The sequence below is a fragment of the Eschscholzia californica genome, unplaced genomic scaffold (assembly GCF_041429995.1).
Source record: "Eschscholzia californica isolate CP2 unplaced genomic scaffold, dmEscCali1.0.p SCAF_4, whole genome shotgun sequence".
NCBI lineage: Eukaryota > Viridiplantae > Streptophyta > Magnoliopsida > Ranunculales > Papaveraceae > Eschscholzia > Eschscholzia californica.
The window spans coordinates 5,728,905-5,744,187 of record NW_028238461.1 but is presented as its reverse complement, the minus strand read 5'-3'; the positions used below and the strand labels follow the sequence as shown (position 1 = coordinate 5,744,187).

General features: G+C 35.6%; 2 protein-coding genes across 3 annotated transcripts; one reads left to right on the top strand and one right to left on the bottom strand.

Moving 5' to 3' along the window:
* Nucleotides 1–5,117: 5,117 nt before the first annotated feature.
* Nucleotides 5,118–6,884, bottom strand: LOC147541969 (basic leucine zipper 19-like). Its single transcript, XM_086636251.1, has 2 exons — nucleotides 6,676–6,884; nucleotides 5,118–6,274 (listed from the first exon to the last, which is right to left on the bottom strand). The coding sequence occupies exon 2, from the start codon at nucleotides 6,249–6,251 to the stop codon at nucleotides 5,445–5,447; it is 807 nt and encodes a 268-aa protein (XP_086492377.1). The 5' UTR covers nucleotides 6,252–6,274; nucleotides 6,676–6,884; the 3' UTR covers nucleotides 5,118–5,444.
* Nucleotides 6,885–11,179: 4,295 nt separating this feature from the next.
* On the top strand, nucleotides 11,180–14,622 carry PPH (pheophytinase). Of its 2 annotated transcripts, none has more exons than XM_086636248.1 (6): nucleotides 11,180–11,600; nucleotides 12,055–12,821; nucleotides 13,259–13,485; nucleotides 13,731–13,922; nucleotides 14,024–14,180; nucleotides 14,260–14,622. In XM_086636248.1, exons 2-6 carry the CDS (start codon nucleotides 12,072–12,074, stop codon nucleotides 14,500–14,502), a joined length of 1,569 nt encoding a protein of 522 aa, XP_086492374.1. In that variant the 5' UTR covers nucleotides 11,180–11,600; nucleotides 12,055–12,071; the 3' UTR covers nucleotides 14,503–14,622. The 2 variants fall into 2 exon arrangements, with proteins under 2 accessions (XP_086492374.1, XP_086492375.1); XM_086636249.1 differs by having other exon boundaries at nucleotides 11,477–11,600; nucleotides 12,052–12,821.
* The last annotated feature ends 661 nt before the right edge of the window (nucleotides 14,623–15,283 follow it).

Here is a 15,283-nt window from a genome sequence, read left to right as displayed (position 1 = left end):
TAGAAAATCTTGCTTTTCAACTACTTTTTATCTATTGAATTGAAAAAGGACATGTGTATTAAGTGTAGATACTTTAGAGATCTCCATTGGAGACCAACAAAAATTAGAGTGTCTCTATATTGACATTTAGGAAAGAGAATCTCTATTGGCCCTTGACAACTAGGACTTTTAGAGTGTTTGTTAGAGTGTCCCATTGGAGATGCTCTAAGCCTTTAACAAATCAGACTGCCACGTGGAATTTATGCTTGTCTTTTTGTGGGACGGGTTTTTTGGACGGTTCGTCTAGGCTTTTTGCATAACAAAACCATGTTGAAAGATGAAGAAAAAAAATGACAGGATCACAGTGGTAGCTACTTTTCACAGTTACAACCACCAACTGTTAAACAACTTTTTCTCTTCTTTTTTCTTCATGATAACTGACTAAAACATGTCCAAAATGAGTTAACTCCTCACAAGCCTTCTTATGGAAGTTCTGTTCCTGAGGGTATTGACTTTTTTTTTTTGGCCCCTACAAAAGACATTTGTTGAAGGATACTGTTGTCAACATGAAGAGACAGAGAGAGAAAAGAGGCCCCTACCAGGCTTTGCATGGGAGGAGGCTGAAGAAAGAAAAAGGTGAGTGTGGTGGTAGGAACTAGGAAGGGGGTCCACCTGTGCTTCTAGAGGCCCAACTCTTGAAAGATTATGTTGGTTGGTTTGTGGGTGGTGGGCAAGGGTCTTTTGTGTGTGTGTGTGTGGTAGCCTAACCAGTAACCAGGGTGACTATGTTTTAGGATAAGTCATCTAATGGTTACTCGATGATCATCACTCGTGGAGGTGACTAGGGCGGATGATGGCGTTCTCACCTAATCAGCTGATATAGATGAATCTAGCGGACGACCCTCATAACAAAAGGGGAGAAGGTAGAACCTTTCTTCGTCGTTCTCCAAATGGGGATTGAATGCCTGTTAGAATAAAAGTCGTAATGTCAGAGGTATCATTATTGCAGGGCATAGGGGAAAGGGTGGTCATAAGTCCGGAAGATGATCTTCGGACTTAGTCTTACTCACTATTAAAGAAACCATGATCATTCGGTACGTTTTCTTTCTTATTTTCTTGGCTACTGATTACATTTGATTCTTATAGGTTCTACTTTAAATGTATGATATTTGATCCTTGTAGCTTCTACTCTAGATATATGATTTTCCGGTAATTGCGGTTATATATTTATATGTATATTTGTTATATGAGCAAAGATTTTCATGATTTGGCCTAAGATTTTGTACTCAAATTTCTCTATATATATATGTATTAAAATATAATAAGAAAAGGTTGGGTCAGTCATTATGTTAGATTCCAAAGATATGTTCACATTATGTTCTTATAAAAAGAGACCAACCCATAGTACATAAAACTGTGATAGCATTATCATGTCTAATCTGTTTACTTCATTAGGTTTAATGGGACCCAAAACACTTAAGTAACACCAACAATAGAATTAATTTCGACAAATCGACGTGTCATTCCTTTGCTGGTGAAATCTCTCCAAGTATCATCTCATCACAATTATTCTGCCATTAACAGTATCACACATTTTTCAGGCAAGATTAGATTAGATTTGGGTAATCTTTTCTTAGCATAGCTTAGGGCGGATTTACATAGAGGCGAGTTTAAGCTATAAGAAGAAAAAACAGTACAAAACGATCCAGTTGCATCTGATATTTGTTCTCTATCTTTCTTTCTTGTCAATGCGACTAGGGGTTTTCAGTGCGTAGTTTCTAATGCTCTTTTTACCCCGTCAAATGGTGTTAGAACGAAAAATTTAGTCGTGCTTTCGTAACATAGTTCAGTGTGGACGAAAAAGTACCGAATGACTCCAGGTGCGGAGGGATGAGAGATATTAACGTATCCCACCATCGAACAAACAGGGCGAAATCGTGTTAGCCAAGTACTTTTGCATCTTAATATTTTAATTCTTCTTTTTAGGGACAACTTGAACCCAAGATCTCCTAAAGCCAAGCTTAGATTTGTAAAGAAAACATTTTTATTATGTCTCCTTTGTTACTTGCAAATAAATACCATTTCATATTGTTCTACTTTTTCCCTGGATTGCATCAAGGGAACAATCCCTTCTCGTTTCTCCCCCAAACCATGAAATCCCATTACCCCATTTCTCCATCACTATTCTGCTTTTCAAAGATTTGTTAAGATTTTGAACAGATAAACTGGCAACAGTTTTCTTAAATCTATGGGTTGTTTGGTGATTCGTCATTTAATAAACTCAGATATATTTTTTTTGGCTTTCATAAAAAAAAAAAGATATTTTTCTTTTGGGAAATTTGATACAGAAAGTGTTTTTAGTGGCCACACTTTCGGACACCATACATACTGTTTTTACTCCCATACACCGGCTTTTTATTTACACCCATATAACGCCTGTTTTATTTTTGATGAATACTGTTTTTACTCCCGTAAGAAAAGAATTGTTTTCACATTAAATATTTTTATACGTGTCAAACGGCTCTTAATTTTCTTGTAAACAATGTATTGAAAGTTGATATTTCTAAGAAGATAATGAAAAATCTTTTTTAAATACTGAAGTTTTAACGAAATTTGATATTTAGCAAAAATTCATATTTTATGTTAGAAAATTAAGATATTGATTACATAAAAGAAATGATTTAGTCTTTTTAAATATTTTAACCTAAATATTTGATATTTTTTGTATTATTTCCATGGCACTACCCAAGCCCGCCATGCGGAGATACATGACAGACTTTTTTTCATTGTCGAAATAGGGATATGCGTAATTGTATGATGTTGTGATGATGACCGGTGAAGAGACTCATGGATTAATTTGAACGTGGAGCTGGCTTATCTTTTTTTTTTTGTAGAAAGGCTTATCACTTATTAGGTCTCTATATGAACAACCCTTTTTATCATTCCTTAACTCGAATATTTCAAATATTTATCATTACGTGTTCATGATATCAGATTTGATCCATATTTCTTTCATGTCAATCTTTTGCCATCATGGTAAATAATATAAACCATTGTGGGAAATCTGTCATCATAGAAGGGTTTAGGTAGCTCTTTTCTTGTTAAATTAATGTTTGTTTATCTTTAGAGTCCGATTTGACTTGTATGGATAGTCTGAAATAATGTAGTTTGATCGATTTCAGATCTTTTTAAAGTTTTTTTATGAAGTATGTTTTATCCTTATTTATTCATTTGAAATTTCAATAAAGTTGTGTTACTCACAGATTTTAGCAATGTCATAATACAGTAAGGAGGTTCTGTTCCTTCCATCGCTTACATAGTTTAAGAGTTCAGGTTTCTTTTGTTAAAGTATGAACAATCTCATTGAGCTCTCTAGACATATGACGAAATTTTACCTTTTCGAGTTTTGTGTTTCATTTTGAATATCCATGAGTATGTTTCGAATTTTCCAAAGAGCATTACCATTCTTCGTTTGACAGATTTGTTAACCGTGTTCCGGTCTCCTTCTATCACCAGTCTTCTATGTGAAAGTTTCCTAGCCAATTTCAATCTCATTAAAACAAATTTTGCTTCAGTCTCAAGTGCATTGCCTGCATTATGAAATTCAGTTTTTGCTACCATGAATGTGTTGTTATAACTTCTCAGCACCACAATTGAAAGCTCTATATCCATTTTTGAGAGATCCATAAACAATAATCCTCACTCCACCAACCATCAAAGTGACCCTTCTTGCTCTTTGTCATTGGGTTTGGATGTTTGCATCATTTAAGTCTTCTTCTTTCTCCGTATGTTTTTCATAAAACATGCACAAGTGTACTGCTTCTTTGATAGTTCTCACGATATCGGCTTTTCCTTTTTCAAATATCTTTTTATTCTTTACTTTCCAAATTGCCCAAACTAAGTAAGCCCTCATCATCTTATCAAAAAAAAAAAGTAAGCACTCATCTTGAGTCCTTCATCTTCTCCTCTGTCTTCTATGCTCTTACATCTTCCTAGTTCTAGCTCTTTTGTCATCTCAATCGTACTTTTCCAAGTGTTTGTGGCATTGTGTTTGTATGTATGAGTCCCAAAATCCGCGTGTTAAAGATATTTGGCAATCAATAATCGAACCCATAAAGACTTTTTTGGTCCGAAACCTCCACACCAACTTTCCCACCAACGCTTTATTTACTATAACCATGTCCCAAATGCCCAATCTTCCTTGCTTCTGGTGTAACTTTTGCCAACTCATGTGGTGCATTTTTTTTTCTGTCCCACATCATGTTGCCACCAGAAGCCTTTGATGTTTTTCTATCTCATCAAGGACTTTTGTTGGGGATTGTGGCTAGTTCATTCTTTTAACAAAACAGTTCTACCTGCATACTTTTGAAGACAACTTTTGGATGGTAAAATCATATGAAGTGCACCTATGCTTCGATTTATGTAGAAAGTTACCGAATATTTTCCATTGTGTTCCATCTCTTTCACTCCAAAATATTCATCATCTCTGTTCTTCGATTTGATTGTTGCTGAACTCGTGAATGGCGAACTTAGATAATTTTAGATCTATGTAAATTACACATAATAAAACTCAATTAAGAACTTCTGTCTCAAATAATTTAAAATGACTTGTCCCATTGAATAAGCCGGTTCAAACTCAGAGGAATCAGATTAACAAAACTAAAAAGGAGAAACAAAGACCACCTAAGTTTCGGATCCAAAGACTAAATCCCGGCTAGAAGTCTCTTTCACCGGAGTCAAATTTCATATCCTATTTTTGTAATCTATTTTTTTTTTTTTTTATATAAAAATCTGTCATTGAAAATTGTCTCGGTCTAAATTACTATTTTATACTCGGCACAAGTCAACCATGAATATGTCCAGGGTTAGACATTCGGAAAAAAACATACACTACCTTAGTTCAAGATAATTTAACTACATTGCCAAATGAACCAAATCGCTAAAAAGAAACAAAACGTCAATGATCGCGCTGTATTTCGTTACACAAACAACCCTGCTAGAAATATGTCAACGCTCTTCTGTTGTTCGGTTCAAATACTTGATATCTTTCGGAAGAATAAAAGATTTAGGTTGGGTTCGAAATGACCAAAACTTACTGTGCAGCAGATATCCGGACAAACACATACAAAACAAATATATAACCAAACACATTATTACATACATTATGATAGTGATATATATATATATATCAGAGTAATTGTTTCTCATTGTATAAAACAAGTAGATGAAATAATGATCTTTACATAATTCCGCAACAAGAACTAAACTTGTTCGGTACTTCATAGTTTTGTTATCGGGTTACAACACGGACTCATGTGAACAAGAATGACATCAGTCCTTTAGGTTTCAATCACACCCATAGCTTTGACGCTATTACGAGAAACCATTCAATATTATTGTAAAAAGGAATCTAATAACATTTATATCACAAAGAAAAAAGCAGACCAGAATGTAGTTAAGTGAACTTACAAATGAGAACGTCCCGAACTTTCTTGATATTCAATTGGAGGTAAAGATGGAAAAAAATCTGGGTTCGCGCTCGTGTTCATGTCTGCATCATCTTTGTGGGCCTGAGAACCCATTCCTCCCCAATTAGCAGCCAAATTTGAGTTCCCACTAAAGCCAACTTCTAAAGGTGATGGATGAAGGCACGGGACACTAATTTCGCATTGAGGATTAGTTCCTAAAGCTATATGTTGAATCCTACAATCCCCATCCCCTAAATCCCTGAAAGTCGATGAACTACAAATCTGTTTTTGGATGGGAATCAAACCCAATTCAGAATCGATTTTTCCTCTCAAATCAAACAGAAGAGACCTCAACCTCGCAACCTCAGCTTCTAATGATACTTGACCTTGTAATTTCTTAACTAGTTGCTGGTTCAAGAAGCGTAATTTGTTTACTTCCTCTTCTAAATAAGCCGAGCGAGCTTTTTTCTTCTCTCTATATTTTCGAACGGCTTCTCTATTTCCTGAGTTTTTCCTTCTAGATTGAATCGAACAAGAGTTTTCTTTAGGACTAGTAGTATCGTCTTCTCCACTCGTGATGAGTTGGGTATGAGTGTGGTGACAAGTATGGGTATGAGTTGATGCATCTACGGCAGGAGGATTACAAGTATGAGTGTGACTACATGTTTGAATGTTCTTCAAGAATTCATCGAAAAATGTATCGGCAGATGCTGATCCTTGTAATAAGTTTGTGAAACTAGATGCATCTGATATTGGAGTTTGATCTGATAATTCTACTTCTCCATCTTCCATGTCTTTCGTCATCTTTCACTTTAATCAACAGTCATCTAATATATGAAGAAAAAGAAACAGCAGAGATAAGTCAAATCTCTGAATTTGGCAATCTTTTCTAGTTAGATCATCTGTAATTCTATATGCCAAAAATAACTTTGCCCTAATTCAAAATTTACAATTATGGGGTTTTTTTAAAACAGAAAATAAACAATACCCAGATTGAAATTCAACCAATATATACACATACATCGATCAGTGAATCGTAAAGACAAGAAAAGCATAAGAACCAGAAACCCTAATTAGAGTAAATCCAGGTGGAGTGTGGTTAATGAAAGGAGGTCCATTGACACAGAATCTAATATGAAAAGAAAGAACAAGCATGGGGTTTTAGATTGAATTGATAGCTATAGAGGAGTAGATTTTTAACATGTTAATTGCATTTGATTTATTTTACCTGATTTTGGTAGACCCAATGAGTTGAGCTCCCTGAAATATTAATCCTTGAAAGCATCTTTCAAGTTTGAAAACTTAAAACCCTCTCTCACCCTCTTTTTCTTCCCCACTGTGTTTTTTCAACTCTATCATCTTTCTCACAAGACCTGGTCATGGGAAAATGTCAACTCTCAATCAGGGAGATTTGCTTTTCACCCCCAGCTTCTGTGCATTGGGAGAATTAGTGAAACTCTCACCTTTAATTAATAATTATTGAAATCGCACCTTTTCATTATAACCCACCTTTTTATAATACACGTTACTAAAATCCTCACATTTTCTTATGAAAAGATGAGGGTTTTAATAAAAGGTGGGATTTTTAGTACTAATTATTAATTAAAAGTGGGGATTTCAATAATGTGTATTATGAAAAGGTGAGAGTTTCAGTAATTGTCCCTTCATTTTTAATACCATTAACTAACCAATAAATCTACACCAACTCCCAATATTGACTCCACGTTTGGAGTTAATTTTATTTTGACCCATAAAGATGACTAACTCACTAAAATGGCTTTCGGTGTTCTGCTCTCAATATAACCCCCTTTTGAGCCTTTTATGTTAGTCAGTGGCAGTCAACGTTAACAGTTGATTAATTCTTTCTCTTTTACCTTTCCTTCTGAAACATATGTCTTCTTTATCTTTTTCGCTCCATCGTCAGAGAACGATCTTCTGCGACGGTCTGCTGACAAATCGCCCATGACCCATCACCAAAAATAAAGAAAAAACAACAATTAAATTTCTTCTTTCGCCATCTTCCGCAACCACCATCACTGAAAATCCGCCACAACCACCATCATTATCTCTCTTATTTCCTCTCTATTTTTCATTTCTCTCTCTCTCTATCTTCTTCATTCTCTCTCTGCTCTCTAGTACCAGCGAAGGAACCCTTTGGCGGTACTATAGAGATTGTGATGGCGTTTTTTTTGTGATGGGCCGTCGACGAGGTGTCATTTTACCCTCATATGATTACAGGTGGCTGGTAGTTTACTTTAGCTCGCATATTTGTCTGATTTCTATTTTCACCTATTAACTATTTTCACTTTTCAGCTTGATTCTTTATGTTTTCTTTTTTATTTATTATATTTCTTTCTCCTTTTTCCTTCTTTCATCTTCAACTAGTTGATGGCGAAGAATGGTCACAACTTTCTTTTCTCTTTCTCACTAATCGGCCATTGTCCTGCACTGACGAAGGGAGAAATCTATTTTGTAGTGAAGGGGTAGGAGAATACCAAATCAATGTCCCCTTCATTGATGAAGGGCCAATTCCTCTGTCCCACTAATAAAAAGTTCCTGGGAAGGGAAGTCTTATTAGTCAGATATACGAGCGGGAGAATTTGACATACACCCCCACTATTATATGAATATTAGGACTACACCCCCACTTTTTCAAAACTTTTGATATACACCCCCACTTGGACGGAAACCGTCAACTCAGAGTTAAGTTGGGTGTGTGCGAAACACACGCGCCAACCATGACGATTTTACCCTTTTGTAGTTGTTGAAATATTTTGAGCGATTTTGACATACACCCCCACTATTATATGAATTTTTGAACTACACCCCCATTTTTTGAAAAAATCAAAAATTTTCAATTTGCCCTCCAACGATCATCTTTTACCTTTTGTCTTATAAATTTATTTATCTTAGACAAGCTAAAAGGTCAAAGCGAAAGAACTATTTGAGATATCAAACTATAGAAAAGATTGGAGGAACTATTTGGGATATCAAGCGAAAGAACTTATTTATCTTATATGGGAGGAACTTATTTATGTTATTTGACATATAAGATAAATAAGTTCTTTCGCTTTGACCTTTTAGCTTGTCTAAGATAAATAAGTTTATAAGAAAAAAGGTAAAAGACGATCGTTGGAGAGCAAATTGAAAAATTTTATTTTTTTCAAAAAAATGGGGTGTAGTCCAAAAATTCATATAATAGTGGGGGTGTATGTCAAAATCGCTCAAAATATTTCAACATCTACAAAAGGGTAAAATCGTCATGGTTGGCGCGTGTGTTTCACACACACCCAACTTAACTCTGAGTTGACGGTTTCCGTCCAGGTGGGGGTGTATATCAAAAGTTTTCAAAAAGTGGGGGTGTAGTCCTAATATTCATATAATAGTGGGGGTGTATGTCAAATTCTCCCTATACGAGCCAAATGAGAGAAAAGAGAAAGAAATAAGAGAAAATGTAAAGCAAAATCGCAAGGGTAAAAGTGCAAAGCGAAAAATAATTTCAGACGAAAAATATTGATCTTTCAACATAAAAAAACAAAAATATTGACCCATTGATATTTCATCTTTCATTACAAAATATATTCTTGTATAACGGATAAGTTCCACCTATCAGTATTACATCTCTACCTTTATCAATTTGTAATAAAGTTGGATTTTTTTTATACAGTCAGATTCTTTTGTAATATGACTAAGACATCTTTCTGACAAGTTCAGACGTACCATTTCATTATACTTGATTCATTTTGAGTCATTTTCTTGTTTTTTTATTTTTAACTTTGAATACATTTAACTCTTTTAATACAAGTCAGATTTCAGCAAAATTTGTACATTTAAGACTTCTTTTTCTCTCGAAACTTGTACATTTAGACTTAATTTTTTTTTATTATCAGTCATACAAGATCTACTTTCATTTCATCTTCTTTTACCCTTTTTTATTCTTGTAGATGGATATTTGAAGAAGTTCTATTTTGCAAAATGTTACTTTTGAAGAATTCTATTTTTGCAAGCGACTCTAAGTGGAATTTTTCTTTTGCAAATGATTATCTTACAGAAGTTCCATCTTTTGCAAAAAAAAAAAAAAAAGAGTCTGCATAAGTTTTATTATTGCAAATGGCTACTGCAGAATATTTATTTGCAAGCGAAAGTTTACAAAATAAAACGCAAAAAAAAATATACGAGAAAGAGAATAGAACTTGTAACTCCACGTTTATTTTTATTTTTTTTGGAAATTAAACTTCATATAAAGGCCAATAGGCTAATGAATTACAACATGAAGTTTAAACAACAAAGACACAACTATAACCGGACAAACAAGACAAGTTATGCCCACTTGGGGTGCCTCTAGAGTTGTCTGATCTAACTGGTGGGCTGCTACTGGTGCAGTCGCCACTGACCATCTGAGGGTAGTTTTATAACTGATGCTTCTTTCACCTTCTTCTCTTCTCGCTGTCAACCGTCGGTGTGCAGAACTCCGGTTTGCGCCTCTGATTCCGGTACATCGGTAGAGAGAGTTGTAAGTTGATGAATAAACTCACAATGGTGGTCCATGATCTAAACACTCGGTTCTGAATAAAAACGAAAATAACAAAAAGGTCCTAAAGACCAACAAAACATGCCTTAAAGACCAACAAAGAAACATAACCTTTATTTTACTAAGTAAAAAGAAAACTAATAATTCTCTCTTCTCCCTTGCTCCGCATCACTAACTGGATCGATCTTAGAATTCGATTCACAATGGTGGTCCATGATCTAAACACTCGGTTCTGAGTAAAAATGAAAATAACAAAAAGGTCCTAAAGACCAACAAAACAGGCCTTAAAGACCAACAAAGAAACACAACCTTTATTTTACTAAGTAAAAAGAAAACTAATAATTCTCTCTTCTCCCTTGCTCCGCATCACTAACTGGATCGATCTTAGAATTCGATCCAACTTCTATGATGTCTAAATTGATGATTAGACAATATTGAAAGATATTATCGCTGCATGCTTGGATAGTTGTAGAAGTTGTAATGATATTAAAAGAACCACCGTTTTCATCACCGGAAAATCGCTTCCATCGCCGGAAAACCGCCGCCATCATCGGAAAACTGCCGCCATCACAGAAAAATCGCCGCCACTGCGAACGCCCACTGTCTTGACGAATAATCCACCCCCAGTCAATTGGGCCACCATCACCACCATTACCCACTAAAACTGACTTGGTCAGTTTTTCTTTCAACACGAATTAAAACAAATCTCTATTGAAAGAAGGAACTAAGGAGAAAACAAACTCTGGTGTAAAACAACCCGAGAATCCATTTTTGAGGAAGCAGTTCTCAAAAATGAAATCCTTAGATACTATTAATGGAGGGAAATCAAACTACAAAGGAAAGATAAATGGGTTCCGGCAAAGGGATGACCCTTTGCCGGAGAAAAAAAAACTCAGATCTGTACTCGGTTGGAGAGAGAGAGAGAGAGAGAAAGAGAGAGAGAGAGAGAGAGATAGAGAGAGAGAGAGAGATATATATATATATATATATATATATATATATATATATATATAGAGAGAGAGAGAGATAATAGTAAAAATTTTCTTATCCGTTTATTGATTAGTTTGGAGGAACTCCACGTTATTATACTAGATGATTACCAACTAAGCTACATCTTTTTTTTTTTTTTAAACAATTTAGACCGTCAAGATATTAAATTTAATTTCGTATTTAGGAGCTCCTAGCTCTTTGAGGAAACCTTGCAGTTTGAGGGAGGCATGGTGCGACCGCACCCGTTCCCCCCCTCAAAACAACCCTCAATGAGTCAGCCATTCAAACTATTCAGAGAAGTTAGACCTGAATTAGAAGACAACAAAGACCACATAACATGGAGTTCTAGGCTTGATGTGGAGATCTTAAATAATCACAAATCCAAAGGTATATATTGCCCCACCTAGTCGACTTGTTTGTAAAAGTAACATAGGGAGAAGGAAGTCTGTGGATTGGGACCCAGATTATTTGTCATGAGCCATGACTAGTTAGGTAGCGTGTGAAACATGGGATGGACAGTCTTTCAAGCAACCTTGTTGCAAATGATCTCTCTCACTCTCCAATATAGAAAGTCTATTGGAGCAACTGTTCTTCCTCAGCTGGTTCCATATTTTAATTCCTCTTCCAAAAAGGTAGGAGCTTTCAAATCTTTTTTAATCTTTATTTGTTTTTACACTTTCATCATAACCCTAGATTGATTTCTTCTTTAATATTTTAATTTCTCATTTTGGAGCAGAAATAATAGTTAATTTTTATCTGGGTTCTCAACAATGTCAATTTTTATTTATGTTTCAATTTTTATATTTGTTCTTGTTGACATGTTGTGCAAAATCATAAAACCCCAAACCCTATTAATAACATTTTATCAAGTTATTTAATACTAATTCAGAACTAGGTCTTTCTTCATTTCATGGTAAATTATGACTAGGGTTTTGTTAACAGTCTTTGTTTAGTGTCTAAAGCTGTTAATTTCTCTAAAATAAATATGGGTTTTGCTTCAACTTGTGTTAGTTGTTAGTAGTTTCTTCTTATTTCTGTATTCAAGTATTATTTAGTGAATTTTGATATACAATCTTTTGTCAGCAGAAAACTATTAACCAGTGATGGAACTCCTTTCATTTTGTTATACTGAGCCAAATCTACCTGGCAGCCATTCGAACTTGAAATTACTGAGGAAAAGCTTGAGTTTAAGTCGGTCAAGGTACTTGCTTGCTAGGAACACTCAAATTGTATGCTGTTTGGCAAATTCTAGATGGGGTTCTCTGAGCCTTAATGATTCTGTAAAATTCAACTCTACTAAGATAGAAAACCGAAATGGATCATCTGGGTCAGTTGGTTCACTTCAATGTATGTTCGACTCAAATAGCTTGAGTGAAACCTCTAATGATTATGTAGTTGATACGAAAGGCAACGTCCTAAGTTTTCCAGAGAAAGATAGTTCAATAGCAAAGGTTTTAATTCCGGGTCTACCACATGAGCCTAATAGTGGTTCTCCTATCAGTAGTTGTTTCTGGGAGTGGAAACCCAAGCTTAAAGTGCACTATGAAAAATCTGGGGGTGAAAATGTCAATTCCCCACCATTGCTATTTCTTCCTGGTTTCGGTGTTGGATCTTTTCACTATGAGAAACAATTGAAGGATCTCGGTCGCGATTATAGAGTTTGGGCCTTGGATTTTCTAGGCCAAGGCCTGTCATTGCCCACTGAAGACCCTGCTCCATCTGTCGAGGTAGATGGTGTTTCAGACAGCAAGGAGTTGATGTGGGGTTTTGGAGAAAAAACTGAGCCATGGGCTGATGATTTAGTCTACTCAATTGATTTATGGAGGGATCAGGTTCTCCATTTCATCGAGGAGGTATCGGTTCTTATTCTTCGGGCTTTTTCCGTTAATTATTTGCTACTGTTCTGCATAGTTAGTAATTGATATTCCATCAGATTATTCTTTGTCCTCTTTTTCTCCCTTCGAACCAAGATGTCTTTATGTACCCTATCTTTTTGTAGCATTTGGGAGTCATGGGTTCTAAATTTCAAATGGTTAGAACTATTAAAAAGCTCGCCCGTAGACCATATAATTTGTGGTGGTATATACAAAATTTGGTTCTTGCTCCAGAGCATCTGAAAACACGAATTTTGATGAGCTTTCCCATTTTGATGATTCACAAGGAAACATGGTTTCTCATGATGAAAAGAAAATTCTGTTGGTTTTTTTTTGTATGAAAAATGTCTGAGTTCATGCATCCACTAAAGTTATTGGTTGAGGCATTTGCACTGACTCTTGCGTTGTCACCACAGGTTATCGGGGAGCCAGTTTACATTGTGGGTAACTCACTTGGAGGATTCGTTGCGCTATACTTCGCAGCGGGCAACCCTAAACTAGTTAAGGGTGTCACGTTGCTAAATGCAACACCTTTTTGGGGATTGCTACCTAATCCCATAAGATCCCCAAGAATAGCCAGGATCTTCCCATGGGCCGGCACGTTTCCTCTGCCAGTCGGTGTGAGGAGGCTCATAGCATTCCTGTAAGTTTTCCCCTTGTTCATATCTGAGCCAAGTAATCTTATCTTGGTGAAATGTGCAAGTAAATTAGCACAGATCTTCTCTAAAAACTATGTTTAAGAGGCGTTCTGGTGGTATTAGTCCAGGGAACAGAATTGTTTCCGAACTTCTAAGTGGAAGAGGTTATGCATTATATCTTTCTAGAATCACTGTTGTTGGTGGCTTATAGGGGACTAAATGTCTAAATCAAATCTTTTATTGATTTTAGTTGGCAGAAGATAAGTGATCCTAGAAGTATAGCGGAGGTGCTTAAGCAAGTTTATGCTGATCATTCAACAGACGTGGACAGCGTATTTTCTCGTATAGTCCAAACGACGGAACATCCAGCTGCTGCTGCATCACTTGCTTCGATCTTGTTTGCTCCTAAGGCAGAATTATCATTTGAGGAGTCTTTGTCCAGGTGAGCATATCTAAACCTATTCTACAACTCCCATGTTGTATTCTCGAATTTCAGTACTTCATGCTAGTGGATAAGTAACTCGTGAACGCTTATATCTGCAGTTGCCAGACGAATAATATACCAATTTGTTTAATGTATGGGAAAGAAGACCCCTGGGTGAAGCCCATTTGGGGCCTTCAGGTGAAACAAAAAGTGCCTGATACTCCTTTTTATGAAATCAGCCCGGCCGGTCATTGCCCTCATGACGAAGTTCCCGAGGTATACTTGCTTTGCCCTAATCGACATAGTCTTCTGATATTTGGGAAGTTTATGTGATCTAACACTTCGTTTTCAACAGATCGTAAATTATTTACTTCGGGGGTGGATCACTACCTTAGAGTCGCAAGGTTCTGTTTCATTACCAATCGTGGATGATCCCGAGTCTGCTGATTTTGGTGTTTCCAAAGACTTGGCATTTGTCAGAGAAGGATCACAAAAAGTAGTAAGGGTACATTTCTTCGGATCCAAATTCTCTATCTGGAGCTGGATAAGATCATCTATCAAGTCTCAATTTATGGCTTTGCGGATTAGTGTTCGATAAGTTTGTCTACCTCCAATGTCAATTTGAATATAAATATGTATAATATGTTTCTTTTAGTGTAGACTTTGTCATTATAATGTAAATACTTCAACCATCATAATGAAAAAAATTCATACATCAGAGGATACTTGCTCAAGTTTCTTCTTGTAAAGAGTTGATTAATAAATTTAGAGTTGGCTATTCAGAATATATCCGAAAGGGCAAGTTACATCCGAGTAATTTTTAATAGGTTACTGCTTCAAACTATTGGCGATATAGCAAATATGCAAAAAATCATACAAAACTTTACTATATAATAGAAGGAAGTGAGTTAAGTGGGTTTCCTTACTACTATTATAAAGCATTCCCTGTTCTCCTCTTTCTTACTTTCATTCCGTATCCAAAATCTTACATGTATGATGTATCTATAATTCGTGATCAGTTAGTACTTTTCTTATGTTTTAAACAGTTAATATCTTTAAGTAACAAGGATATTACTTTCTAGTGTTTTCAGCCATATTGGATGTTGTTAAGGTTGGAAACCTGTCAGATACTTGCGATATCTTAAATGGGTTGAACTTATCATATCATTTGTTTAAGCATCTTATTGACGGAGTTCAAGATTCTTTCTTCTTTCTTAGGGGTTGTCTTCACTTTTTGTGGTGCCATGTTTATTGAACACTTTCTTTTGCTTCTTGAGATCAAATCTGGCTTGAGTACCAATTTGATGTAGGTTTTACACAAGAGCAACTCATTTAGTCCACTTGAAAGGGAGAAAACAATAAAACTTTATCCAAACGTA